Source organism: Ochotona princeps, chromosome 4 (genome assembly GCF_030435755.1).
Source record: "Ochotona princeps isolate mOchPri1 chromosome 4, mOchPri1.hap1, whole genome shotgun sequence".
Lineage (NCBI taxonomy): Eukaryota > Metazoa > Chordata > Mammalia > Lagomorpha > Ochotonidae > Ochotona > Ochotona princeps.
The window spans coordinates 47,024,415-47,050,153 of NC_080835.1; the positions used below are offsets into that span (position 1 = coordinate 47,024,415).

The window sequence follows — 25,739 nt, forward strand, 5'->3', positions numbered from 1 at the left end:
CCCCTCCTACTCTGTCACATAACTAAACTTCCTCATTCACCCTCTAATTCTGTCTCAAAATCACATTCCCAGAAGTGACTTCCCAGACTATGCTAAGTTCTCAACACATGTCCCCCAAAGCACCAAAGCACTTACCACAATTGTGAAGTCTACGCTTATGTGATTACATGAAAGATACCTTATCACTGGAGAAAATGGTATGCACCCCAATTGATGTTTATTACTGTTGATTCTCAAACTCAGAAACAGAACGGCTGAAACTCTCACCTGGGGGAGGCTCAAAGAAGGCCTCCTGTTCCTCCTCAATGGGCTCAGTGTCGTTGTGGGCTGTCCGTTTGTGCATGGCCAGTGTGGAGATCTGCTTGTATGTCTTCCCACAGTGGTTACAGTTGTATGGTTTGGAGTGAGTGTGAACAACATGGTGCTTATACAAACTGGAATATTCTGTAAACCTTTTGTCACACCCAGGAACTGTACAAACATAAGGCTTTTCTCCTAAGAACATTAAAACAAAAACAAAAAATGCAGATATAATCACCCTTCTCTCTCCAACAGGGGAGAAAACTTTAAAAATAAGTTGCCGCCAAATCCCTCTGACTCCTACCATGTGCATGTATGCAAGAAAATCGCTACAGAAAAAAAAGGAGTCCCCAACCATGGTCTTGACTGACTCTCGTGGTTCGGAGCTGTACCTCATACTGAAGCCCCTGGGATTGATAACTGACTCATACCCCCAATTCCACCTCCCAGCTGCATGCAGACTCTAGGAGGCCGCAAATCACATCTCAGACAGTTAGGCTCCTGCCACTGACATGGGAGACCTGGCCTGACTTCAGTCTGGCCCAGTCTCATGTGTTGCAAGCAGCTGCGGAATAACCCAATGGATGGGACCCGTCTCTCTCAGTGCCTCTCCAAAGAAGTACAGTAACATTTTACAAAAGGTGGTCTGCATGCTAGTTGTTGTCCTTATGCATCAACCACTTAATTTCAAAGGGGGAGAAAAGTTAGGATAGAGAAGTTGCCCAATTTAACTGATTTTTTTAATGTGGTTTACTTTTTTAAGATTTATTTATTGTTATTGGAAAGTCAGATATACTGAGTGGAGGAGAAACAGAGAGGAAGATCTTCGATCCGATGATTCACTCCCCAAGTGAGCGCAACGGCTAGAGCTGAGCCAATCCGAAGCCAGGAGCCAGGAGCTCTTCCGGCTTTCCCACATGGGTGCTGGGTCCCAAAGCTTTGGGCCGTCCTCGATTGCTTTCCCAGGCCACAAGCAGGGAGCTGGATGGGAAGTGGAGTAACCAGGACACAAACTGGTGCCCACACAGGATCCTGGCACATGCAAGGCAAGGACTTAGCCACTAGGCTATCGTGCTGAGCCCAATGGGTCTTTTTTTTTTTACAAAAGAAAATGTAGACAAAAACAACCACTTAATATCAACGTATCTAGGCAGTGCCAACATGTGATGAAATAGTGACCTAAAAATAAAACAAGCTGGCACAAATGAACCTAACTATGGTTTAAAAGACCACGTTTTGGCAAGAGAAGGGGGCTGTGACAGTGGGAGAAAATGAGACAGCTTATCTATGTGGAATTTGAGTAATGCCCTCAGTCTTGCAAACATATGTGGGGCAAATACCAATAAATCTAACTTTAAAAAAAAAATCCAGTAAGTTATAGTGGTACAAGCTAAGCAATTCTGAAGCTATTTCAAATGTGACCAGAGTGTTAGCACAGGAGTAGTTAACTGCTTCAATGCTATTAAAAGCCAGGGTTCTGGCTGCGAGACAGGCATAAAAATATGGAATGGAAGAAGGAAAAATGAGTCCTGTGGGTTGAATTGGATTTGGAGATATTAGTGTGAATGTCATTTCTAAATTGGGCATAGATATGCACTTCCTCATCTTACACCTTTTTGGGAAACGATGATCTCATACTATTACGTCTTACACATAAGATAATAGGAGATTGCTTCCTGTCCTCTGCGCAGTCCGCATTCTCAAAAAGGGCAGGTTGGGTTAAAGTTCTTTAAAATCTCTGCTGACTGTTGTGGGAAAAATGTGTATGAGAAATGGAAGTAGACAACAGGTAATTTACTCTGCTGTCCAGGCTGGAGCAACAATCAGCACTAGGTGGCGCCACACCACAGTCCAGCAGGAGTGAATGGGGTAGGGTGTGGGTGTGGGGCCGAGGTTTAGCACTGCAGGTTAGTCTCTACTTGGCTGCCCACACACCATATCAAAATACCTGGTTCAAGTCAGATCCACTTTCTGCTAATGCACACTTGGGAAGGAAGCAAGTAATTGGCTAGCTGTTGTGGGCATTTGGGGGGAGTGAACCAATGGATGGAAGATCTGTCTTTTGGATAAAATTAAAAAAAAAAAAAAAAAACTAAAAAGTTGTACTTTATATGTATGTATACACAAGTAAATGGCTTGGTTTGGGCTCTTATGTTTCCTACTGACTGATGCAGACCCTCCCTGAGTTGTCTGATCAAATGAAAAATTACTGGGCCCAGCATGGTAGCCTAGCAGCTAAAGTCCTCGCCGTGAAGGTGCCGGGATCCCATATGGACGCTGGTTCTAATCCCGGCAGTCCTGCTTCCCATCCAGTTCCCTGCTTGTGGCCTGGGAAAGCAGTCAAGGACAGCCCAAAGCCAACTCTGCACTTGCGTGGGAGACCCAGAGGGGGCTCCTGGCTCCTGGTTTTGGATCAGCCTCAGCTCTGGCTGTTGTGGCCACCTGAGGAGTGAATCATTGGATGGAAGATGTTCCTCTACGTCTCTCCTCCTCTCTATATAATTGACTTTAGAATAAAAAAATACAAACAAACAAACAAAAAAACTATTATGCAGTAAATGGTATCCTCCAAGAAAGTAAAAGTGCAACCCCAAAGCATGGGAGAACACAACTGTAAATTGTATCTGATAAGACCAGAGTCCAGGGGCTGCTGTTGTGACTCAGCAAGTGAAGACATCCTGCCTGCTCTTTGTCCGAGCCAGCTCCCTGCTAATTCATGCAGAAAGCAGTGGGAAGGCACGAGTACCTGGATCCCCGCCTCCCACAAGGCAGATGAGGACGGAGTTCCAGGCTTTTGCTTTCAGCCTGGCTCAGTCCCAGCCATTGTGGCCATTTGTTTCTCAAATTAACAAACTGTTGAGAGAGAGAGAGACAGACAGATAGATTGACTGACTTATATCCAGAATATGAGAGGTCTCCTATCTACTGGCTCATTCCTCAAATCACCAGGTGGGTCAGAAAGAAGTCAGGCTTTCCCACGAGGTGGCGGGAGCTGAGTGCTTAGGTCATCTGCTCTGCCTTCTGAGGTACATCAGCAGAAAGCTGGATCAGAATGGAGTAGCTAGGACTTGAACAGGCACTCTTAGATGGAATGCCAGCACTGAGGCAGGAGGCTTAACCCTCTGTGCCACACTGATACCACTCTTCACTAATTCTGCCAGCTTCCTGCCAGCATACACCCTGACAGGTAACAGGTGGTGGCTCAAGTAGCTGGCTCCCTCCCACCCACATGCAAGAAGTGGACTGTGCTCCTGCCCCAGCACTGCTCATTGTGGGCATTTGGGGAATGCCCAGCAGATGAAGCTCAGTCTGTGATCCTCCTTTTCTGCCTCAGATTTATTTTAAAGCCTTAGTGAGATACTACCTCACAACCACTGAGATAAGCATAAGTCAAAAATGATATTTAACAACAACTAGGTTGCTAACCAGGGTGTGAAGAAAGCAGAACCCACAAGTAACTGCTGCTGAGAATGTAAAACAGTCCAGCTATAGGAGACTATAGGTTTGCAGGTTCCTCAAAATGTTAAACATAGTTACCATTTAAACCCCCTAAGACAGGCACTTGGATGCCCAGAATGGCATAATTCAACACAGCTAGAAAGTGAAACCAACTGGTGAAAATGCCCATCCAGGTAGAGATATCCCTTAGTTATTTAAAAAGAATAGAACTGGAAAGATGCTAAGACAGAACTTCAAAAACATAATAAGAGAAAGGAGTCTGAAGAAAAAGTCCTGCAAGATTCCACTGATGTGAAAATGTTCAGAACAGGCCAATGTCTCATCACGTGAAAGAAGTGGGTTAGACTGTTTATGGCTGGGGGCTGGGCTAGGAAAAGATTGCTACAAAGCTGCAGTTTCCTTAGGAGGGATGCCAATGTTCTAAACTGGACTGTGGAAATGACTGCACCACCTTCTGAATGTACTCTGAAAGACAGAATCACCCATTTTACATGGATGAGCGCAAGGTGAGTCATACTCAGAAAGGCTGTTTACCCAAGAGCAGATATTCATAGGCCACCATCCCTGCAGCTCCACCTCGTTCTGCTTAGGGACAGACACCTCATCATTACAGCACACAGAGGGTCCTGACTACTTCCCCAGCTCACATATACAACCCTTTGCTCCCGTCATACAGAATACACTGGGACTTTATCCGTGACATTTCCCTTGCCATGGAAACTTCAGGATTCAGTTTAAAATTTTCCTAGTGCCCAGACTACAGCCATTGTGTGCACGTGGTGAGCCGTCCCCGGGCTTGCCTGGGCTCTGGGCCTGCTCCCTTTGGGGTGAGTATGCCGATGGGGGGGGGGGTCTCTGGGGCTCAGCCACCACCATCACTGGGTGGGGGATGGGATTGGGGAGGGGCGCGACCTTGGCCTGGGGGTTTAAACTTCCTGCAGCAGCTGCGGGTGGCTCCCAGGCCAGGGCGTCTTTATGCTCAGATCCCAGACTATAGCCACCGCGCGCACGTGGTGAGCTGTCCCCGGGCAGCCAGTGCGCCATTTGGCGCCAGGCTCCGCCTGCTGGCCACCTGGTCGGGAGCTCTAGGGTTTTGGTTCTTTGAATCATTGCTTAGGCAGCTACTGGTTGAACCCACTGTGCTTCTGGGATGTAAGTCAATCCTAAAGATTCCCAAAGACAGTAACTCTTCCCTTGAAGAACTTATAATCGCTGAATACTGCTGAGCACTGAACACCAGTCCATGCAAAAGCTAAGGTTTACGGCTTGCCCAGCAGGATCATGTCCTATTACCTGACATGATAGATCAGGAGACAGGTCACATTGGGCAGGGACATGACATTAACTAGCACTACAGAACCATATCCGGGGGTAGATTCTGTGAGGGATGTGTGGGCCAAACCCTGTGGAAATACTAGTCCCACTGGTTAGCTCAAGAATTGGGGTGGTGATGGACTAAGCTAGGTGTGACCAAGGAGCCTTCCATCAATCACAGGTAAAGGAACCCACAACTGTCTGGACTGGTCAAGGCAGCAGCACCTAAATGTGCATCCTGAATAGGGTGTGGGGTGGGCCAGGCAAACCCAATGGCATATATGAGAACTGGGTCTGGGAGTGGATCAAGTGGAGGAACTTGGAAAACGCCTCTGGCAAGTCATAGCTCCCAGTGGTGAACATGTGGTCCAGACCTGGGGGTCAGACAAGCTGGGTAAAATAGCTCCAATAGCTGGCTAATGTGTCACTTGGTAATGGAACAGGGTAGACCAGGCAGGACTGAGCAAATGTTAGCCTACAAGTGAAACTAGAAACCAGGATGGAGCACAGGTCATGCCGAGCTAGGCTCTTGCACCTACTGGTCTGTGTGAGCCAGGGACGTTAAGCCACAGCATCTAGGGCAGAGGCCGGGACAAACGAGGGGCTGTGCCAAGCTGAGTCAGAGCAACCACTGGCATGCGCACGATCTATGGCTGGGAACAGGCCTGGTTAGGAGATAAAACGACACCCTAGCTGGGTCGAGATTCCCACCAAGGGGTGTGTGGGCTGGAATGGGGGCTGTGTTCTGATTAGGAAATGGTTGTAGTCTCCCCTGGCACAAGTGTGGACTGGGACTGAACACATGGGCCAGGTCAGACTCCAACACCCTCTGGTGTCCTGGAGGACCAGGGTAGATGTGGGACGGACTAGGCTAGGTTTCAGCCCCTACTGAGCCATGTGTGGGATATACGTGGGTATGGACGAGCCATGGCTGGGCTGAAACATCCAACAGCAAGAACCAGTTTGGGTTGAAGGCCAGTCAGGAAAAGCCACTGTTCCTGCTAAGACAGGAGGTGAACTGAGTAGGGCTGGCTCATGGACCCCCTGGTATGCGTGAAATCTGGCACTGGAAGAGGTTCTGATGGAGGAGCCTGGGCAACTCCTCTGGCAGGACACAGACCTGGTAGGCAAGTGCAAGAAGCATGATAGGAAACAGCCCAGAACAGGCCATGCAAAGTTTCCCAGTGGCATACACTTGGCATGGGTCGGGGGCAGACCAGGCTGAATCAGTTCATATCATCCACTGGCAAATCCAAGCACCAGAACAGAGTGGGTTGAGCCAGGTTCAGTCGTGACACAAACCAGTGCACATTACGGAATGTCAAGGTGAAGTGACCTGTACTGGATGTGTCCGCAGCGCCAAACCAACACATGTGAGAACCAGGGAGGGAGGGGGCAGAACTGGCAGGGAGAATGTGGGTGAGGGGTCCCTGCTGGACAGCTACTCCCACTGGAGAGTGTAAGCTGGGATGGGGGCAGACCAGACTAAGCAGGTCTACAACACCTGTGGGCCTCACGTGGACTAGATCAGGGAAAAGCCAGGCTGGGCTGATTGTTCCTACTGGTGCAAACAAAAATTAGAGTGGGTGAGGGTTGTTTGGGCTTAGCCGCAGCATCAGCTGGCAGAAGGTGGCACGGGTGGCTAATTCTGTCAAGTCAAACCACAGAACCACCTGGAGAGTGCATAATCTGGGAGTGGGAGAGGCCTGGGAGAGAAATAGTGGGCTCCTCCCTCTTGGGTTACCACTCTCATTGGAGGGCACGAAAATCAGTACAGGAGCTGGGGTGGCTACACAAGAGACACCCAACAGCATCTGTGTGGGCTGCATAGTGGGGCTGGTTAGATGGAACTAAGTTTTAATGCCCATTGACACGTATGAGAGCCAAATGGGATGTGGGACAGACTGGACTAGTCTGCTGCACATACTGGCAAACCAGGATAGGGGGTGGGCCGGGTGGGGGTTATTGTGGATCGCTCTGACTAGGCTGCAACTCCCACTGGTTTATGTGAGGGCTGAGTGTGTGCTGGGCAGAACCAGGCTGGACTGCAACACCCATTGCTTCCAGTGAAAGTCGGGGCTGAAAACAGAACCAACCCAGCAATTGCAACCACCAACTGATCGGGGCGATGGACTGTGCCGGGCCCTGTACTTGCCAGTGCACACAAGAATTTGGACTGGGAACACCTCAGACAAAGTTTGTTTTGAGATCTCCCCAATCGAAATGCCAGACTCAGAACCCTAGCCAAGAGAGGACAGAAGACAGAACAAGTCAATCAACCACCTCAGGTATATGTTTGCAGTGAAATACTGGGCAAATGGAGACTCTAAGATGGACTATGTCAATCAGTGGATTCTCCAACGACCTCATTGTGTTTGGAGTGGCAAGACTGGCAGCGATTCAGAACTGTTGAACTATCAAAACCACTTGAGCAACAATCTCGGAGCATGCCCCACATCCAGGACCTGGTGTGGGTTGGAAACTGGGTGGGGCTTCTCCCTTAATATCTGCCTTTACCTCAGATACATGAAGGAAAAATATGGAAATAATAAGTCTTACTCATTTTCCTGTAGCCCTTGAACCTTTTTGCCCTGATTAACTATGTAAAGATTGTCAAAAACATAATAAAAAAAATGAAAAAAAATTTCCCTAGTAAAGCACAATGTTTCTCCCATCCCTGCAGAAATGACTGCTCCCTCTGCTCTGATGGCACTGTGTTCACCTAATGGGAGACACTCAGCATCAGACCCCCCCCACGGACCACCCCCAGCTGTATTTCAGCTGATCCTGACAGAGGAACACAGAAGGGATGCTTAATAACTGCAGGATGTCAGTGCAGTGATGCTTAGATGAAACATTTTAAATTCCTTAATCCCTTCCCACCACACCAAGTGGTAGGAAAGGTAAAAGAAACTAAAAACGGTTTTTGGAGAAGATAAGGGTTAAATCCTTTGAAAGATAAAAGACCAAAAGGCCAGAGACTTACCTGTGTGTATCCTCACGTGGTTTTTGTAATTGGTTGCACTGGCAAATGCTCTCCCACATCCTGGTTCTGTGCAGTAGTAAGGTCTTTCGCCTGTATGTGTTCTAACATGGACTTTTCTGATATTTGACGTTGTAAAGGAACGACCACAGCCTTCAAAGGGACACTTAAAGGGCCTTTCTCCTGAAAATACAAAGAAAAACAAATTAAATAGCGCAAAACATATAGATAATGAAAATGTTTTATTCTTCAATTTCTTTTTTTTTTAATGATTTATTTATTTTTATTGGAAAGGCGGCTATACAGAGAGGAGGAGAGACAGGAAGATCTTTGTCCAATGATTCACTTCCCAAGTGACCACAACGGCCTGAGCTGAGCCAATTCGAAGCCAGGAACCAGGAACTTCTTCCGGGTCTCCCACGCGGGTGCAGGGTCCTAATCTTTGGGCCGTCCTCAACTGCTGTCCCAGGCCACAAGCAGGGAGCTGAATGGGAAGCAGGGCCGCTGGGATTAGAACCGGCGACCATATGGGATCCCGGGCGTGCAAGCCAAGGACTTTAACTACTACACTATTGCTCCTGGCCCTTATTCTTCAATTTCACCTAGGACTAGACTTCAAGCTCTAGCATTCTTGGGTTGACTTTCCCTTCAGGCACCTCCCTCTCTCTCTCGTTTTTTTTTCCTGAAAACAACATGTTCTACTTCAAATTTAAATTAACATAAGAAACCCTGAGTGATATTCTAAACTCATCAGTGAATTCATGACTCTCAAAGATGGAATTAGCCAGATGGATAATATAAAAATGAGCTGAGAAAAGCAGAAAAAAAATAGAAATATAAAAGAGATTAGACTGAAGGATTAAATTAGGGCAATTTTAGAATCCCCTACAAAATTTATCTCTTATTTTATGTATAGTATCTTGAAGAAAAGTTCAAGTTTGGGTTTCTTTAAAATGTAATAGTCCAGTACATAATACACATCCAAATGCCGACAAATACTCTGCCGATTACAGTGCGTCCCTTCAGACTTGCTGTATGGAATCCTGGACCCAGAAAGGAAGCCGCCATTGATTCCCACTTGCCCCCTTCCTTTTTGAATTTATTTATTTGTTTGAAAGACAGAATTACAGAGACAGGAGACAAGTCCATTTCTGTGGCATAATAAAGGCTCGGACATACCCCTTCACAGCAGTTTAGTTCAGGAAAAGCAACACCAAATTGAGAAGGAACTAGGTGTCTTCCTGTTTAAACCCAGTTCAGCGATTCATTTGTTTATTCAGTCCCAGGTAAATAAGCTTACTGTTTAGGTAATACCTGACAACTGAGAGGGCTGGTGCCCTAAGGGCACTGTGACTGTCTGGGTCCCCACTGTGGCGAGGCAGACCTACATCAACAGCAAGCTGCATGGAAATGAACAAGCTGAGGCGAAGCCCTTGCTCAAAGCCCTTCCAGAGACGCCTTCCCCAGCTCCCTCTCTGTGGATTAAGAATTCCTGGCCTGCGTATGACATTCTGTTCATGCTAGTACCTGTATGAGTTCTGATATGTTTCTGTAGGTCTCCTGAAGTTTTGAAAGATTTAGTACAATTATCTTCTGAACACCGATATGGCTTTTCTCCTGTATGAGTTCTGACGTGACTTTTTAATCCATAACCTTTAAGAAAAAATTAAGATATTTAATGACACAATACTCCTCTAGACATGCACACTGAGATTAAGCTATGGAAAAATACAGTAATCACCAAGGAAAAACTTGCTGGGCAAATACAACAGAATAACTCATTTAAATGGAGAAGAATACAGATAGCTCAGGGCTGCCAACACTGAAAATTCAATAGTTTCTTTTTTGTCATCAGGTGTATAGAGGCCATACCCCAAAAGCCTAGAGTGGAATCAACACAAACAACCAGGAATGGAAGTCAGGAGGCTTGAGGTATCCTTGGGGAGGACACCTCCCACTGCTCTCCATGGTTCCCTATGGCCTTTCATATTAAATATTATCTTACATTTTCAAGCTGAGTTTTTCTTTTTTTGCTAAAAGAAAGCCTAGTGTGGTATGAACAGCGCTAAACACAGTAGGCAGGGACAAGTCTGTGGCGAAAACAGGAACGCAGGACAGGAAGCAGTAAGACTGTCAACAGGTCATGTGCTCCTGTGCAGTCAAGGGCGAGGAGTCAGTTCCTGCCTCCGGCCCATCTCCACCTGACTAGGAACCAGGAAATAATGAAAATTCTTGGTTTACCTGTTGCAAATGCTTTCCCACAGCCTGCATGCTCACACTGATAAGGTCGATCTCCGGTATGTGATCTCTCATGGACCTGTCATTAAAACACAGGCAGGATTTCACTTTCTTTATCTAGTCCTCGGGTCTCTAGGACTGGAGCAAACAGTGGTGCTTGAATGTCGCAAGTACATCCTGACAGCATTTCACATTCTAGGCATTCTTATAACTAGATACAGTATTTATGTAATGTATACCTTAAGATGATGAGCTGTTGTATATAATTTTCCACATCCATCATATTTACATCGAAATGCCTTCTCTCCACTCTGTTGAGTTTTAGCAGCTACTCTTGTTGCATGTCCTTGTAAGACAATCTAGATGAAAGAAAGAGTATGACTACATTTATTTATATAGGAATAAGGTAGATAGGCCCAGTGCAGTAGCCTAAGTCCTTGCCTTGAATGCACCACAATCCCATATGGGCACCGGTTGCTGTCCCAGCTGCCCCGCTTCCCATCCAGTTCCCATCCAGGCAGGCCTGGAAAAACAGTACAGGACGCCCAAAGCCTTGGGACCCTACATCCATGTGGGAGACCAAGAAGAAGCTCTTGGCTCCTGGCTTCAAATCAGCTCTGCTCTAGCCATTCGGCTGCCTGTGGAATGAATCAGCGGATGGAAGATTTTTCTGTCTCCCCTTCTCTCTGTAAATCTGACTTTCTAATAAAACAAAAAATTATATATAAAAAAAGAAATACGGTAGACAAAACTACTATTTTCAGAATAAAAGATAAAATATTACTATGGGATCCTAGTCTCAGGTGATCACTTTATTATAAGATTCTTTCACTCTGAGTCAGTCTGATTGTGTTTCACAGCTAAAATCAGTGGCTCTGGAAGCAGCCAAAAGGAAATCTACATGGCCGGCAGCATGGCACAACACGCTAATCTGTCTGCGGTGTCAACATCCCATGGGGCACCGGTTCAAGTCCCTGCTGCTCTACTTCCTATGCAGCTCCCTGTTAATGGCCTGGGAAAGTAGCAGTGGATGAACTAAGTGCTTTGGGCCTCTGCATCCATGTGGGAAACCCAAAAGAAGCTTCTAGCTCCCAGCTTTGGACTAGCTTTGCTCTGGACATTACAGGCATTTGCAGAGTGAGCCAGCCCTGGGACCCTACACCTGAGTGGGAGACCTGGAAGAGGCTTTAGGCTCCAGATTGGCTTGGCTATGGCCACTGTGGCCACTTGGGGAGTGAATTAGTGGATGGAAGATCTTTCTCTCTTTCTCTCCTCTCTGTAAATCTGACTTCCCAGTATAAAAAACAAAACAAACAAAAAATCTTTTACAAAAATACTGAGGTAAAAATTTCATCCAGTTTTTATAGCCCTATAAAATAATGAAGGCAAAGATTTGGCCCGCAGGTTATTACACCAGTTAGGATACTGCACTCATATTGCAATACTAAGTACCTGTGTCCAATAGCCACTTTGGGCTCCTGATCTCAGCTTTCTGCTAACATAGCCCTGGGAAGGCAGTGCTGAGGCTCCAGTACTGGGGTTCCCACCACCTTTGTGGGAATCCCAATCCAGTCCTGGCCATTGTAAGCTAACCGGGGAATGAACCAGCAAACGGAAATAATCTTTGTATCTTTCAAACGCACAAATAACTTTTTTAAAGTGAAAGATTATTTCTGCTCTCCTTTAAGAGATAAGAAAATCCCAGAACCACAGAATTTGTCCAAATTAACACAGCTAATATTCAGCAGAGTAGAAATTCAGCCCCCAGAATATTTTATTATGTTATACAGTATTTCAATATTTTGTTGTTTTCTACTTAAAATATAGTATGAGGGCCATGACAGTCACTAGCGCCTCTCCCAAATGTTCTCCCTTTTATCCTTTTATCAAGTAAGAATGAACATCTGGACATTCCCAATGACATTATTTTAGAGGGAGGTTTTCAAGTGTAGCACTACTGACATCCTGAGCAGAAGACGACTACACTGCAGGGTGCTGTCCCGTGCCTTGCAGAACACCTACCCACTAGCTCCAGGCTGTACTCGTCGAAGTGTAGCAACCAAAACTATCTTCAGATATTGCCAAGTGTTTGAAGCGAGGCAATTTAAAGAAGTTACTGGTTCTACTTGTTTGCTCTGATTCTTTTGGAACAATCTAGCTTTTTAACGTTATGTACTAAGTACTCAACCTTGAATAGGGTAACTATTTTAGAGAACAATGAGTAGACCATGAAGTTCTCGCCCAGCAGTGATGAGGAGAAATACTGAATTATAAATACAAGCTAGTTATGTAATTAAAAACTGTCTAACAGCCACACACAGAACTGTGTGAAAAAAGGTGAAATTAATTTTAATAATTATCTTATTCAACCCCATGTGTTTGAAACTATCATTTCAACATATAATCCATGTAAAATCAGTTATTTTACATTTTTTTATGGTAAGTTTCTGAAATCCATTTGCAAGACATTTTAGTTTGGATTCTGGGTTTTCTACGAGTCCAAGTACTTGGGCCTTCGTCTGCTGCCTTCCCCGGTACGTTAGCAGGGATCTGAAAGCCAGATTAAAATCACCAGCACTCAGATGGAACTCAGATATAGGATGTGGATATTCCATGAGGCAGGTTAACCTGCTGTGCCCATTAGCCCAAAAGTCACATTGAAAAAGGACCCATGAACAGTCACGGAAGGAGAGGAAGATGATCCGGTCTCCAAAACTGCCTCAGGTCCCAGAACACAAGCTGCACTGAGATTTCTGCAATATTCATGCTATGTTAGCGCCTTTCTGCAACCACTTTATTGAACCTTGCGCCATGTTCCCGAGAAAGCTGTGCAAACACACATTGTTGCGTGGATCTGGGGTGACTATCCTAGACAGGTGCTGAGCCCCCTATTCTCATGTTCATCCACAAAAGACTTAGAAATGCTGATTCTTCTTTGAATAATATAAAAAAGCAGCTTTACATACCTGCATTTTTTTCTCCTGTTCATTTTCTCCAATCATTCCAGTACCTGTCATACCTTCAGTTCCATCTATGGAAACCTACAGAAACAAAATAAAGCTTAAAAAAATTTCATTTTGATAATAGTTCAAGTTGGGTGACAAGGGTAAAAGCAGAGATTCATTATCATTTATTTCTGTGTGTGCTTGAAAATTCCCAAAAAAAGTACCAAAAAAAAATCTTTAAATTCTGAGAGAAGCATATTCAAATGCAGGAAGAAAAATTAATCTTTTTGGTACCGGCACGATAGTGTAGTGGCTAAAGTCCTCGCCCTGCATGCACCAGGATCCCATATGAGCACTGGTTCTAATCCCAGAGGCCCTGCTTCCCATGCAGTTCCCTGCTTGTGGCCTGGAAAAGCAGTCGAGGACGGCCCAAAGCCTTGGGACCCTGCACCCACGTGGGAGACCCGAAGAGCTCCTGGCTCCTGGCTTCGGATTGGCTCAGAGCCAGCCGTTGCGCTCACTTGGGGAGTGAATCATCGAACGAAAGATCTTCCTCTCTGTCTCTCCTCCTCTCTGTATATCTGCCTTTCCAATAAAAATAAATAAATCTTTTTAAAAAAATTAACCTTTTCAACGTGGAACTTGAGACTTTCCTTTGATTTTTTCCTCTAACTTCTACTTTTTTTGTTTTTGAGGTTTATATTGTTTTTATTTGAAAGGGAGAATTACAGATAGAGACAGAGAGAGATCTTCCATCCTCTGATTCACTCCCTAAATGACCACAATGGCCAAACCTGGGCTGATCTGAAGCCAGGAACCAGGAACCCAAGCACTTGGGCACTTCCCAAATGCTTTCCCAGGCAGATTAGCAGGGAGATATACAGAAGTGGAGCAGTCGGGGGCCAAGCATAGTAGCCTAGTGGCTAAAGTCCTGCCCTGCATAAGCTGGGATCCCACATGGACACCAGTTCACATCTGGGCAGCCCCACTTTCTACCCCTTTCCCTGCCTGTGGCCTGGGAAAGCAGTCGAGGACGGCCCAAAACCTTGGGACTCTGCACCTGTGTGGCAGACCCAGAAGCAGTTCTGGGCTCCTGGCTTCAGATTGGCACAGCTCTGGCCACGGCATTCGCTTGGGGAGTGAATCAATGGAAGGAAGATCTTTCTCTCTGTCTCTCCTCCTAGCTGTATAGCTGACTTTCCAATAAAAATAAAATAAAATAAAATAATAAAGAAGTGGGACACCTGGTACTTGAACTGGCACCCTTATGTGATGCTGGAACTGCAGGAGGAGGCTCATCTCGTGGCTCTGGCCCTATAATTTCTGTTTTTGAAAAAAATTATTTATCTACTTATTTGTATGGCAGAATTAAAGAGATAGTAGGAAAGAGAGAGAGACAGCCTTCCATCTATTGGTTTTACGCTTTAAATGGCCCTGACAGCTGGGGGCTGGACCACGCCAAAGCCAAGAACCAGGAGCTTCTTCTCTGTAATTCCTGTGAGTGGCAGGGGCCCAAGGACATGCACTACGATCCACTGTTTTCCCAGGCACATTAGTAGGGAGCTAGATCGGAAGTGGATCAACCAGGACCCCAACCAGTGCCCACAGAAGATGCCTGAATTGCAGGTGGCAGATTAGCTCACTGCTTCATGGTGTCAGCCCCTACTTCTTAATTCATAGTTAGTTTCTTCTACATTTTATTTCTTTTATGGTGCTCACTCCTGAGGATCTCTTTTTTTAAAGATTTACTTATTTTTATTACAAAGTCAGATATATATAGAGAGGATGATAGACAGAGAGGAAGATCTTCTCTCCGGTGATTCACTCCCCAAGTGACCGCAACGGCTGGTGCGACACCAATCCGAAGCCAGGAGCCAGGAACTTCCTCCGGGTCTCCCATATGGGTACAGGGTCCCAAGGTTTTGGGCCGTCCTCGACTGCCTTCCCAGGCCACAAGCAGGGAGCTGGATGGGAAGTGGAGCTGCCGGGATTAGAACCGGCGCCAATATGGGATCCAGCACATTAAAGGCAAGGACTTTAGCCGCTAGGCCACGGCGCCGGGCCCTGGGGATCTTTTTGTGAGTTACTTGTTATCTACTTTCTCCCCATAAGCCCTTATCCCAGTCTCTTATTTTCTTCCTATGTGTCTTTAACGTGTCACTTCTTTTAAATATTCAGGTCAACTTTGATCTTGAATTGCTAGTTTCTTGACAAAGTATTCCTTTTTTTTTCCTCCCATGAGAAATAAAGGAGCTATAGTTGGGATGTTCATAACACTGTGAAACGCAATACCTTTGCTGCATACTGTTCCAAAGCACTGATGGTGTCGGGGTCAATCGTAGCATCCCCAGTGTGCAGACCTGCCACTGTCCCATCTGCCTGAATTGCCAAGATGGTGTCAGACTGTGGAACTTGCACTGCATGGTGAATGTAAGCTGTGGTGCCATCTTCCAGCTGAACTGCCTGTAATGCACTCTGGTCATAACTGTCTGAGGGATCAGAAGAAAACAGCACTGAATTAAAGGTGAAGTCATTACCTGCTGCCTTCCAAGCCACTTTAGCAGGAGGTTGGGTCAGAAGTGGAACCAGAACTTTCTTTTTTTAAAAAAAGATTTATGTTTTGGGCCCAATACAATGGTTCAATTCTCTACCTCCAAGCATGGCATCCCACTGGGTGTCAGTTTGTGTTCTAGCTGCTCCACTTCCCATCAAGCTCCCTACTAATAGCTTGGAAAAGCAAGTGAGGATGGCCCAAAGCCTTGGGACCCTGCACAATGTGGGAGGCCCAAAACAAACTTCTGGCTCTTAGTTTTGGATCAGCTCATATCTGCTCATTTTGGTCTTCAGTTGTCCCACTTGGGTGCAGAGACCCAAGCATTGAGCCATCTTCTGCTGCTTTCCCAAAAGCATTAGTAGGGAGCTGGGTCATAAATGGAGCAACCAGAACTTAAATCAGGACTCACATGGGATGCTGGCATCACAGGTTAACCCTCATGCTACACACCAGTCCAGAGCCAGAACTTGGAGCCGAACTCCAATATGAGATTAGGGTGTCCCAAGAAGAAATTTAAGTTATTACACAAAAGGCCCACCCTAGTTTACATTTTTAAAAATTCTTTTATTTTGATAATCTTTACATAGTTGATTAGGGCACAAAGGGTTCTAGTTTATATTTTAAAAGTAGCCTCTCTTTGAAGTCTTCCAGGGGCCAGGGATTTTTGTTGTTCCACCCTATTATTGGACACTTCAAATTATAAGAAAACTTTCCCCTTTTAAAAAAAGAGAAAGATTTTCTTAAAAGTTGTGCTCGAATCTGTATCCCCACTTCTTTGAAGAACACAGTGCTTACATATGACAACACTTCAGTAGCAAAAGGTTGGTTTTATGTTCTCCACATTTGCCCTTTTCCCTTATTTTGGTCATATTTCCAAACTATTTTACCTTTGGAGGTGTGATGAATAAAGGCTGTGGTTCCATCTTCTAACTGCACTGCTTGACCGTCTTCCAGACGCAAACTGTCCCCTGCTCGAGAGCAACACATACATTTAGATGCCATGTTTCCTAGCTGGTTCTGATACACTCACTTACCAATGCAAAGTTAGAGTAAACCATTAAAACCATCATTAAGAAAAGCTTAGACTTGCTTTCTGAGATTGAACATTTACATAATCTCAGAGGAGGAAATGTTTAAAAGTTAAAAAAGGCATGAGTTTTTATTTTAGGAATAATCTTCTATATGACAAAATATGAAGAGAGTTGAAAGAGGAAAAAAAAAATAGGGGCATGAACAGTTCAGCTCAAATAACAGAAACAAACATTCACTTAGGATTACTGACCATTGGTCTGTAGAATACAGTCTAGTAACTTCTTTTCCTTTATCTTTCAGATAAAGTGTTAAGTTAAAAAAGTCCTTTAGCATCTCACCGTGACATCTACCTGATAGCACTTTTCAGAGGATGACTAGAGACCAGAATCAAGTTTAAGAAGGAGCTGAAGGCATCAAAACTAGTAGTCAGACCGAGGTAGTTTCCTGTACTCCAGCTTAAATACTTACTACTTTTAGGTATGGGTACGTGTTGGACATAGGCAGCAGAACCATCTTCCAACTGTATCACTTGACCATCTATGAGTTTTCCATCTGGAACAAAAAAGACAATAAATTAGCAAAACTAAACTAAACTAATCTTCATACAATTTCAAAATGATATCAACTATAAAAACATACACTACTTAAGCTCATGTTCATCTTGATTCTTCCCTCTATGTTCTGAGGCAATTCAATTACACATCCAGTGATCCTACAGAAAGCAGAAAATGCTCCCTCAGCCATCCTTCCTCCCCTCCAATTTTCAATCAGACAAGTGCAAGAGGGTTCATGGCAGGACACATGAGTTGAACCTCAATATACCTTTCAGAACCACCTAGAACCAGTGACCCTGACTCCATCTGTATGAGACTAGCTGTCACTCCCACCTCTGGGAGCTGCAAGACCCTTGTCTACATACACTTGTGCTCAGTGGGTTTTCATAAAAACAAGAAGCTTGAGAATTAGGTTAGACCAAAGTAAACACTGATTCAGAGACAATACTGTATTAGCAAAACCAAAGCTCTTTACTCAGTGTGCTCTGGAAAAAAAAAAAAGTCAAATAATAGGCTGAGATAAAAACAAGAAAAATCTTACTAGAAATAGGTCAAAAACACTCTCCTCACCTTCATTCACCATTGAATTTTGATACCCTAGTATTTCCCAGAAACCTGAAAGGTGTTCTTAAATTATCAAAACAAAATTTAAGTGAGAATAAAATTATTTAAAATTATCATATGCAATGCAGTACGGTTTATTGAGACTTAAAAGGAAGTATAGCTGCTTCATAACCCACTCTAACTGTGGGTTATGAATGGCTGGTGTTAATTAGCTAAATCAGCTCTATGTGGGGCACGTACCTTTAGAATTGTGTTGTATGTAGGCAGTAGAGCCATCTGCTAGTGTAACTGCTTGCAAGCTTACACCTTCCATATTTTCTAAATTGTCACCATCTATTATACAAAAATAATTATTTTCTTTAGACAATTACCATAGTCACATGCCAATTAAGTTAAATTTTAAGAGGATGGGGGTAGACAAGAGGCAAGTTACTTAACTTAGACTCAGATAGGATTTCTTTTAGCATTTACAGAAACATTTATCTTAGGGCCTGTGTTGTGGAATAACAGTTAAGCGAAGCTTCAGCTTAACTGCTTCACTCACTTCTGATCCAGCTCCCTGCTAAAGAAAGCAGTGGAGGATGGCTCAAGTCCTTAGGGCCCTGTACCCACAAGGGAGACTCAGAAGCAGCTCTGGGCTCTTGGCTTCGGATTGGCCCAGCCATAGCTACTGAGGCCAGACAGTGAACCAGAGGATGGAAGATTGTGCCTCTGCTCCACGCTCTAGAATTCTGTGTTTGAAATAACTAACACATAAATCTTAAAAAAATAAATAAATAAAAAGGGGGGTTTCCCCTCCCTGTTGTATCCAGCATCCAAGCCAAGGTAAATATGCTCCAGGAAAGGCAGGCTTGTATTACATTTAGCTAAATGAAAAACAGGGAAGCAAACACAGTGTTGTAAGTTTTCATTTTTGCTTTGGTAAATGGCATTTGCAAAACCACATGATTCCCTGGAATACGTTACTCACCTGCCACGGTCACTGCTTCTGTTAGGCACAGGGTAACATGCTGAGCCTCCATTCCTCCTCCTGGAAACTCTGTCATCCCCTGAGAATCTCGATTTATTTGGGCTAACAACATTTTCTACCTTAAGGAAAAAGAGAGGCATTTGAGGACAATGATTGGTACACACAAAATGAAACCTTGAATAACTTTAACAACACAAAATAAATTCCTAAAGATGTGAGTCATGATTGAAATAAGATGAAATTTCACTTATTGTGTGGGTTAAGATAATTAGAGTTAAAAAATAAAGGCTCTTAAACTCCAATAAAGTGGCACTAATGACGTAGCCATGAAGGGCATAAGTCCCCCAAGCAGTTTACCAGCAAGAATAGTCTCAAAGGACCCTGAAAGTTCTTGAGCTCTTTTCAACCTTCAGATTCCCAAAGCTGCCCAGTGGTTTCATTTCTTCAAAATGACAATTCAAAATACTTTGCACTCACCTTAAATACTCTGCTTCCCCTTGCTCACTCTGAGCAAATTAATCATCACAGAAAATTATACACATACAAGTCATCAGAAAGGTCTGAAACAAACCTGTCACTCCTGTGGTTCCATACATTATTTCTTCCTTCTCTCCCATCTTACATCCTCCCCACAGCCTCCAGACTGTTCTCTGTGAGGCACCTGGCTTTCCTCCTGGGGCTCACAGGGGCCTCTGCTGCAAACATCCCAACCTCCAGGCCGCCCCCACGCCAGCTGCGAGTTCCTTCCCATAAATAAAAACCTCACCTCCAACTCACTGTCTAGTCCTCTTTTCTTCTTATTCTTTTTTTTTTTAAATTGGAAAGGCAGATATACAGAGAGGAGAGACAGAGAGGAAGATCTTCCATCCGATGATTCACTACCCAAGCGGCCGCAACGGCTGGTGCTACACCAACCCGAAGCCAGGAACCAGCAGCTCTTCCGGGTCTCCCACACGAGTGCAGGGTCCCAAAGCTTTGGGCCGTCCTCGACTGCTTTCCCAGGTCACTGGCAGGGAGCTGGATGGGAAGCAGGGCTGCCAGGATTAGAACCGGCGCCCATATGGTATCCCGGCACGTGCAAGGTGAGGACCTTAACCACTACGCCATCGTGCCAGGCCAGCTTCTTCTTAAGATTTACTTATTTATTTGAAAGGCAATTACAAAACATGAAGAAAAATGGGAATGTGCAAGGCAAAAACAAGGAGTCTAGAAATCCATCTGGGTTTTTCATGTGGGTACGGGAGCCCAAGGACTTAGCCCATTTTCTGCTGCTTTCTCACGTGTGTCAGCCTGCCCTTCCCTTTCCTTATTACAGCTAGATTTCTTTAAAAGTTGCTGCTTTAAAAAAAAAAGTTGCTGAGAAGATTTCTTGATTTCCCACAACTATTTGGTCCCATATGGGCATCAATTCTAATCCCAGCAACCCCTCTTCCCATCCAGATCCCTGCTTGTGGCCTGGGAAAGCAGTCAAGGATAACCCAAAGCCTTGGGACCCTGCACCAGTGTGGGAGACCCGGAAGAGGCTCCAGGCTCCTGGCTTTGGATCACTGAAGCTCCGGATGTTATGGTCAATTGGGGAGTGACTCAACGGACCCAAGATCTATCCCTCTGTCTCTCCTCCTCTGTGTATATCTGACTTTCCAATAAAAATAAAATAAATCTTAAAAAAAAAAAAAAAAAAAGAGAAGTCTTCCTATTGCTGAGTTATATTCTGGATTAATCCTTCATCACACATGATTTATATATTTTTTCTTGTTCTGTCTTCTAATTCTGAGTGATGGAAAAAGAGAATCTCTTCAAGTCTTCAGATTTTCTGTTTTGAGGCATAATGTTACTCTGAATCAGTGTTACTTTATTTTCAGACCATCTCCTCACTCTGATCCCAGTCTGAACAACCTGTGAACATTATAAAAACTTTTAATTTTTGTGATTCAAAAAAAATCCTTGAATGATAATAAAAAAAAAGCCTGACGTGACATTTTATTATCAATGTATTTAAGTAAAACCTTTTCAACCTTTCTGATTCAATGAGGATAAGACCATCTAAACTCAACTTTTGAATGACTGCTTTTTACCTTCATTTTATTTAAAGGCAGAGAAAAAGAAAAGGAAAGATGTTCCATTTGCTGTCACTTTCAAATGCCTAAGAGCCAGAACTAGTCACAGCCTGGAACCCAATATCTGAGGTATACTTGAGCTATTACCTGCTGCCTGCCAGTGTGCTCATTAACAGGACGTTGGACTGGAAACGTAGCCAGAACTTGAAACAGGAACTCCAATATGGGATGCACAGTCCTAAATGGTGATTTAACCACTGGTCTAAATACTTTACCCCCTCAAAACTTTAAATCACAGTAATAGGTTAAGTAAGGTGGGGTGGACGGGTGTTCACTAGCAGTTAGGACGCCGCATCCCACAACACAGGACCTGGGGTTGATCGCAGCTCCTGATTCCTGCCTGCCACCCACACAGGAGACCTGAATTGAGCTCCTAGCTTGCAGCTCTGGCCACAACTCCTCTCATCCACCGCAGGCCTTTGGGGACTGAACCACTGGATGAGAGAGCCCTCAGACTCAAGTGCAATGGTCTCTTTTAAACCAATAAACTCAATGCAATTAACAACCCTTACTCACACATTTTAGTTCAATCATTTCTTATAGATTTTCTTTCAATTTATTTATTTTTAATTAAAGGAGGATATATATATATATATATAGAAGAGACCGAAAGATCTTCCATCCACTGGTTCACTGCCAAAGTGGCTGCAAAAGTAGGAGCTGAGCTGATCCAAAGCCAGGAGCCAGGAGCCAGGAGCCTAGACCCTCTTCCAGGTCTCCCACGCAGGTGCAGGGTCCCAAGGCTTTGGGTTGTCCTTGACTGCTTTCCCAGGCCACAAGCAGGGAGATGGTTGGGAAGTGGAACAGCTGGAACACAAACTAGTACCCATATGGGATCCTGGCAAATGCAAAGTGAGAACTTTAGTCAGTAGGCTACGACGCTGGGCCCTTTTATAGATCTTACAGTACGTTCAAACAGATTAATTGGCGTTAGGAAACAGTAGTGGGGCCAGCACAGTGGTATTAAGCCTCTGTCTGTGGTGCTAGATAAAGGTCTGGACTCCAGTTGCAGTCCTGGCTGTTCTACTTCCTATCCAGCGCTCTTGGTCTCCTATGGGAAAGCATTGGAGGATGCCCCGGGGCCTTGGGATCCTTCACCTGTGTGGAAGCCTCAGGAGAAAGCTCTGACTCCCATGGGCTCAGCTTCAGCTATTCACTCCCACTTCAGGAGAGAAGCAGCAGATGAAAGATCTTCCTCTATCTCTATCTCCATCTGGATTGTAACTCTGTCTTTCAAATTAAAATAAATACATAAATTTTAAAACAATCAGTAATTAATAGAAATGTTTTTTACAAGCTTAGTCAATGTTTTTGAAATCTGCAGACCCACGTAATGCCTGCCAATGAGGACAGAAGAAAATGCAGTATGGAAGCATTGGGTACATTCTTCCTATGGAAAATAACTACTTGCACCGGACACAAAGACGGAGCTGTTTCTGCATATCTTTACATTTTAAAATGTTTCATAAAATCAACTGAAACGTGAAAATGCAAAACTGAACACATCAGTGTAACTAAGAGTTGACAAAAAAGCAGTTGTATCCAAGCTGAGTTAGCTAAAAGAACAGTAAGTAAATGCAAGAGACTGCTCATAAGATTTTCTTTCCAAGTGCCCAATACAAGGTGAAAATAAATTTTTTTTTAAAGATTAGTTTATTTTTATTGGAAAGGCGGATATACAGAGAGGAGGAGAGACAGAAAGAAAGATCTTCTGTCTGATGGTTCACTCCCCAAGTGACTGCAAAGGCTGGTGCTGTGCCAATCCGAAGCCAGGAACCAGGAGCTCTTCCGGGTCTCCCATGTGGGTGCAGGGTCCCAAGGCTTTGGGCCGTCCTCGACTGCTTTCCCAGGGCACAAGCAGGGAGCTGAATGGAAAGCACGGCCTCCTGGATTAGAACCAGCGTCCATATGGGATCCTGGCACATTCAAGGCGAGAACTTTAACCACTATGCTATGCTATCACCCCAGACCCAAAAATAAATTTTTCTACCTCTTCACCAAAGGAAGAGAAAGGAAGAAAGAAAGAAAGCAAGAAAGAAGGAAAGAAAGAAAGAAAGACCCCTCGCCTGCTAGTACAGTGATTTGGATTGGTGTGTTGTAGTGGCGTAACCCACCGCTTATAACACCAGCATCCCTGTATCAGAGTGCCAATCTCCATTTCCATCCGACTTACTGCTAATGCACCTGCTAAGGTACTGGATGATGACCCAGGTGCCGATGCCCTTGCCATCTATGTGAGACAACAGGATGCAATCCTAGGCTCCTTGTTTCGGCATGGCCCAGATCAGGCTATTGCGGACATTTGGGAGTGGAACAGCAAGTGAAAACACTGCCCACCCCTGCTGGTCTGCCTTTCAAATAAATCTGTAAAAAAAAATGAAAACAAAAACACAAAAACAGGGCCCAGCACGGTAGCCTAGTGTCTGCAGCCCTCACCTTTCACGCACCAGGATCCAATATGGGTGCCAGTTTGTGTCCAGCTGCTCCACTTCTCTTTCAGCTCCCTGCTTGTAGCCTGGAAAAGCAGTGAACGGCTCATGAAGTTTTTTTTTTAAATTTTAAAATTTATTTATCTATTTATATTAGAAAGTCAGATATACCGAGAGGAGGAGAAAGATCTTTCACCTGCTGGTTCACTCCCCATATGGCCGCAATGGCTGGAATGGAGCCAGGAGCTTCTTCCAGGTCTCTCCCTGCTTCCTCCCCGCCCCCCACCCACCCATGCAGGTCCCAGGGCTTTAGGCCGTCCTCGACTGCTTTCCCAGGCCACAAGCAGGGAGCTGGATGGGAAGTGGAGCAACTGGGACAGGAACCAATGCCCATATGGGATCAAGGGGCATGCAAGGTGAGGACTTTAACTACAAAGCTACCATGCCGGGCCCAAAATATAAAAATTTAAAACAACAAAACAAAACTCACTGTCCTGATACAAAGCCAGGGACAAAAATACTCAAAATTAGGCAAAACATCAGATTTAAGCAACACTTCCACTCCCTCCAGGAAAAACAAGATAAAAATCTCAAAACCCAAAAATAATGAAAATTGCAGAACTCAAAAGTTCTCCTTAATGATTATAAGCCATATACATGGCATAATTCACAACAGCTAACACAACAGTAAAAAAACAGTTCCTGAAGGCGGCTTGGTCATCTCGCAGCAAACAGGACGACCTCACCTCACAGGACTCTCCCAGTGCTCAGCCAGGGGCTACCAACATTCCGCACATCACACATTTGACAAGGGAAACTCAGAATTGAACAACAAAAAGGCAGTATCTCAAACTTTAGAAAAGACATATGACCCAACATTTCTCTAGATATAAATGATCAGGAAACACATGGAAAGAAGCATAGCATCCTCAGCCACAAGGGAAGCGGCCAACGAAAAGCACGAGACACCATGTCACACCCACTAGGACGGCTTCATCCAAGACTGAGATAAGGTTAGCAAGCATTTAAACAAACTGGCATCTTTACACACCAAACTGGAGGAATGGAAAATACAATTACTTAGAAAAACATTTTGACGGCTACTCAAAAGGGTGAACGAACTTATTAATAACACTGCAAATCAACTTTTCCTATATCCAAGAGAAATGAAAATGTATATTCACACACAACTTTGTACATCAATGTTCATGGAAGCACGCAGTGCAGCTGTGGGGGTAGAAAGCTGCATGGCTGAGGAAACACGAATAAATAAAACGTGGCATGCCCACATAACGCAATACTATCTGCTGATATACAGGAATGACCTGCTGATGTAGCTGCAACACCTAGCAAATACTATGGTAAATTAAAAAAGCCAATCACAAATGCCCATGTAACTTTATAACTCAGTTCCATGTAACGTCCAGAGCAGGTAAACGCAGTTTGAAGGGGTAGGTTTCTGCAGATCAATGTGCTAAAAAATTGACTGTGTTGTCCAGCTGCACAAAATTTGAGTATACATTTAAAAATCATTGTAGAAGGCATGTGACTTTCATGAACAAACTTGCATTTTTTTAAAGTTTTACAAAATAGGCAAACCGCACAAAATCAATTAAAGAATTTTCAAGTGTACAAAAGATGCTAGGATAGCATTACACATCCAATCAATGTTTTGTGGTAGCATATGTATGTATTTTCTTTGCTAAACAGCCAACAATGAACTTAACCTAGTACTCTGTAAGAAAAAACTAAAATACGGATCATGTTTTTGTCAACTACAGCCTAACGTGTACATGATCTTTTATTAAAAATGGAGCAGACATCACATCCCCAACCTGCTCCTCTCCCAGCAGCCTAACCGCAACAAGTACGCCAATTTATACAGGTCCAAACACTGAAGCTAACTTTGAACAAATAATGGGTCGACAATGGGACTGGTCTCTCAACTTTTGTTACGATGTGCAAAAAACTTAAAACATAAAAAGGGGGTGGGGTGGCTAGACTAGGCTCACATCCACTATAAAAATGCTAACAAAAACCACTGCGGACACTTGTTTACTCTTGAGACAAAAATAGAGAAAAGGACGAATAACAGAATTGCCGAGTTGTTGTATCGGACGAAACTAGCAATCTGTCCACCATCCGGTTAGGACGAAATCGTGGATGTGCTGTGCCGGCGGGTCCCGAGCGGATCCCGGGCCAGCCCCGCCGCCGGCGGTCCAGCTGGGGCTCTCGGTCTCGGCGTGCCTGGGGACCGGGCTCGGCGCGGAGGTCAGGCCG

General features: G+C 44.5%; 1 protein-coding gene across 4 annotated transcripts in view; it reads right to left on the minus strand.

Moving 5' to 3' along the window:
• The window catches only part of ZNF143 (zinc finger protein 143), a 34,861-nt gene that overhangs the window by 8,639 nt on the left and 483 nt on the right, over positions 1 to 25,739 (minus strand). The window contains exons 1-12 of one of the 4 annotated variants that reach the window (XM_058663401.1): positions 23,467 to 23,548; positions 18,914 to 19,032; positions 18,184 to 18,276; positions 17,294 to 17,377; positions 16,681 to 16,764; positions 15,532 to 15,728; positions 13,261 to 13,335; positions 10,534 to 10,653; positions 10,298 to 10,373; positions 9,584 to 9,709; positions 8,060 to 8,239; positions 268 to 495 (exon numbers count right to left, since the gene is read on the minus strand). In XM_058663401.1, coding sequence (XP_058519384.1) covers positions 268 to 495; positions 8,060 to 8,239; positions 9,584 to 9,709; positions 10,298 to 10,373; positions 10,534 to 10,653; positions 13,261 to 13,335; positions 15,532 to 15,728; positions 16,681 to 16,764; positions 17,294 to 17,377; positions 18,184 to 18,276; positions 18,914 to 19,025 — 1,375 coding nt within the window. In that variant the 5' untranslated portion in view covers positions 19,026 to 19,032; positions 23,467 to 23,548. Of the gene's footprint in view, positions 1 to 267; positions 496 to 8,059; positions 8,240 to 9,583; positions 9,710 to 10,297; positions 10,374 to 10,533; positions 10,654 to 13,260; positions 13,336 to 15,531; positions 15,729 to 16,680; positions 16,765 to 17,293; positions 17,378 to 18,183; positions 18,277 to 18,913; positions 19,033 to 23,466; positions 23,549 to 25,739 lie in introns of those variants that run through there. The other 3 variants (XM_058663400.1, XM_058663399.1, XM_058663398.1) reach the window with 3 other exon arrangements.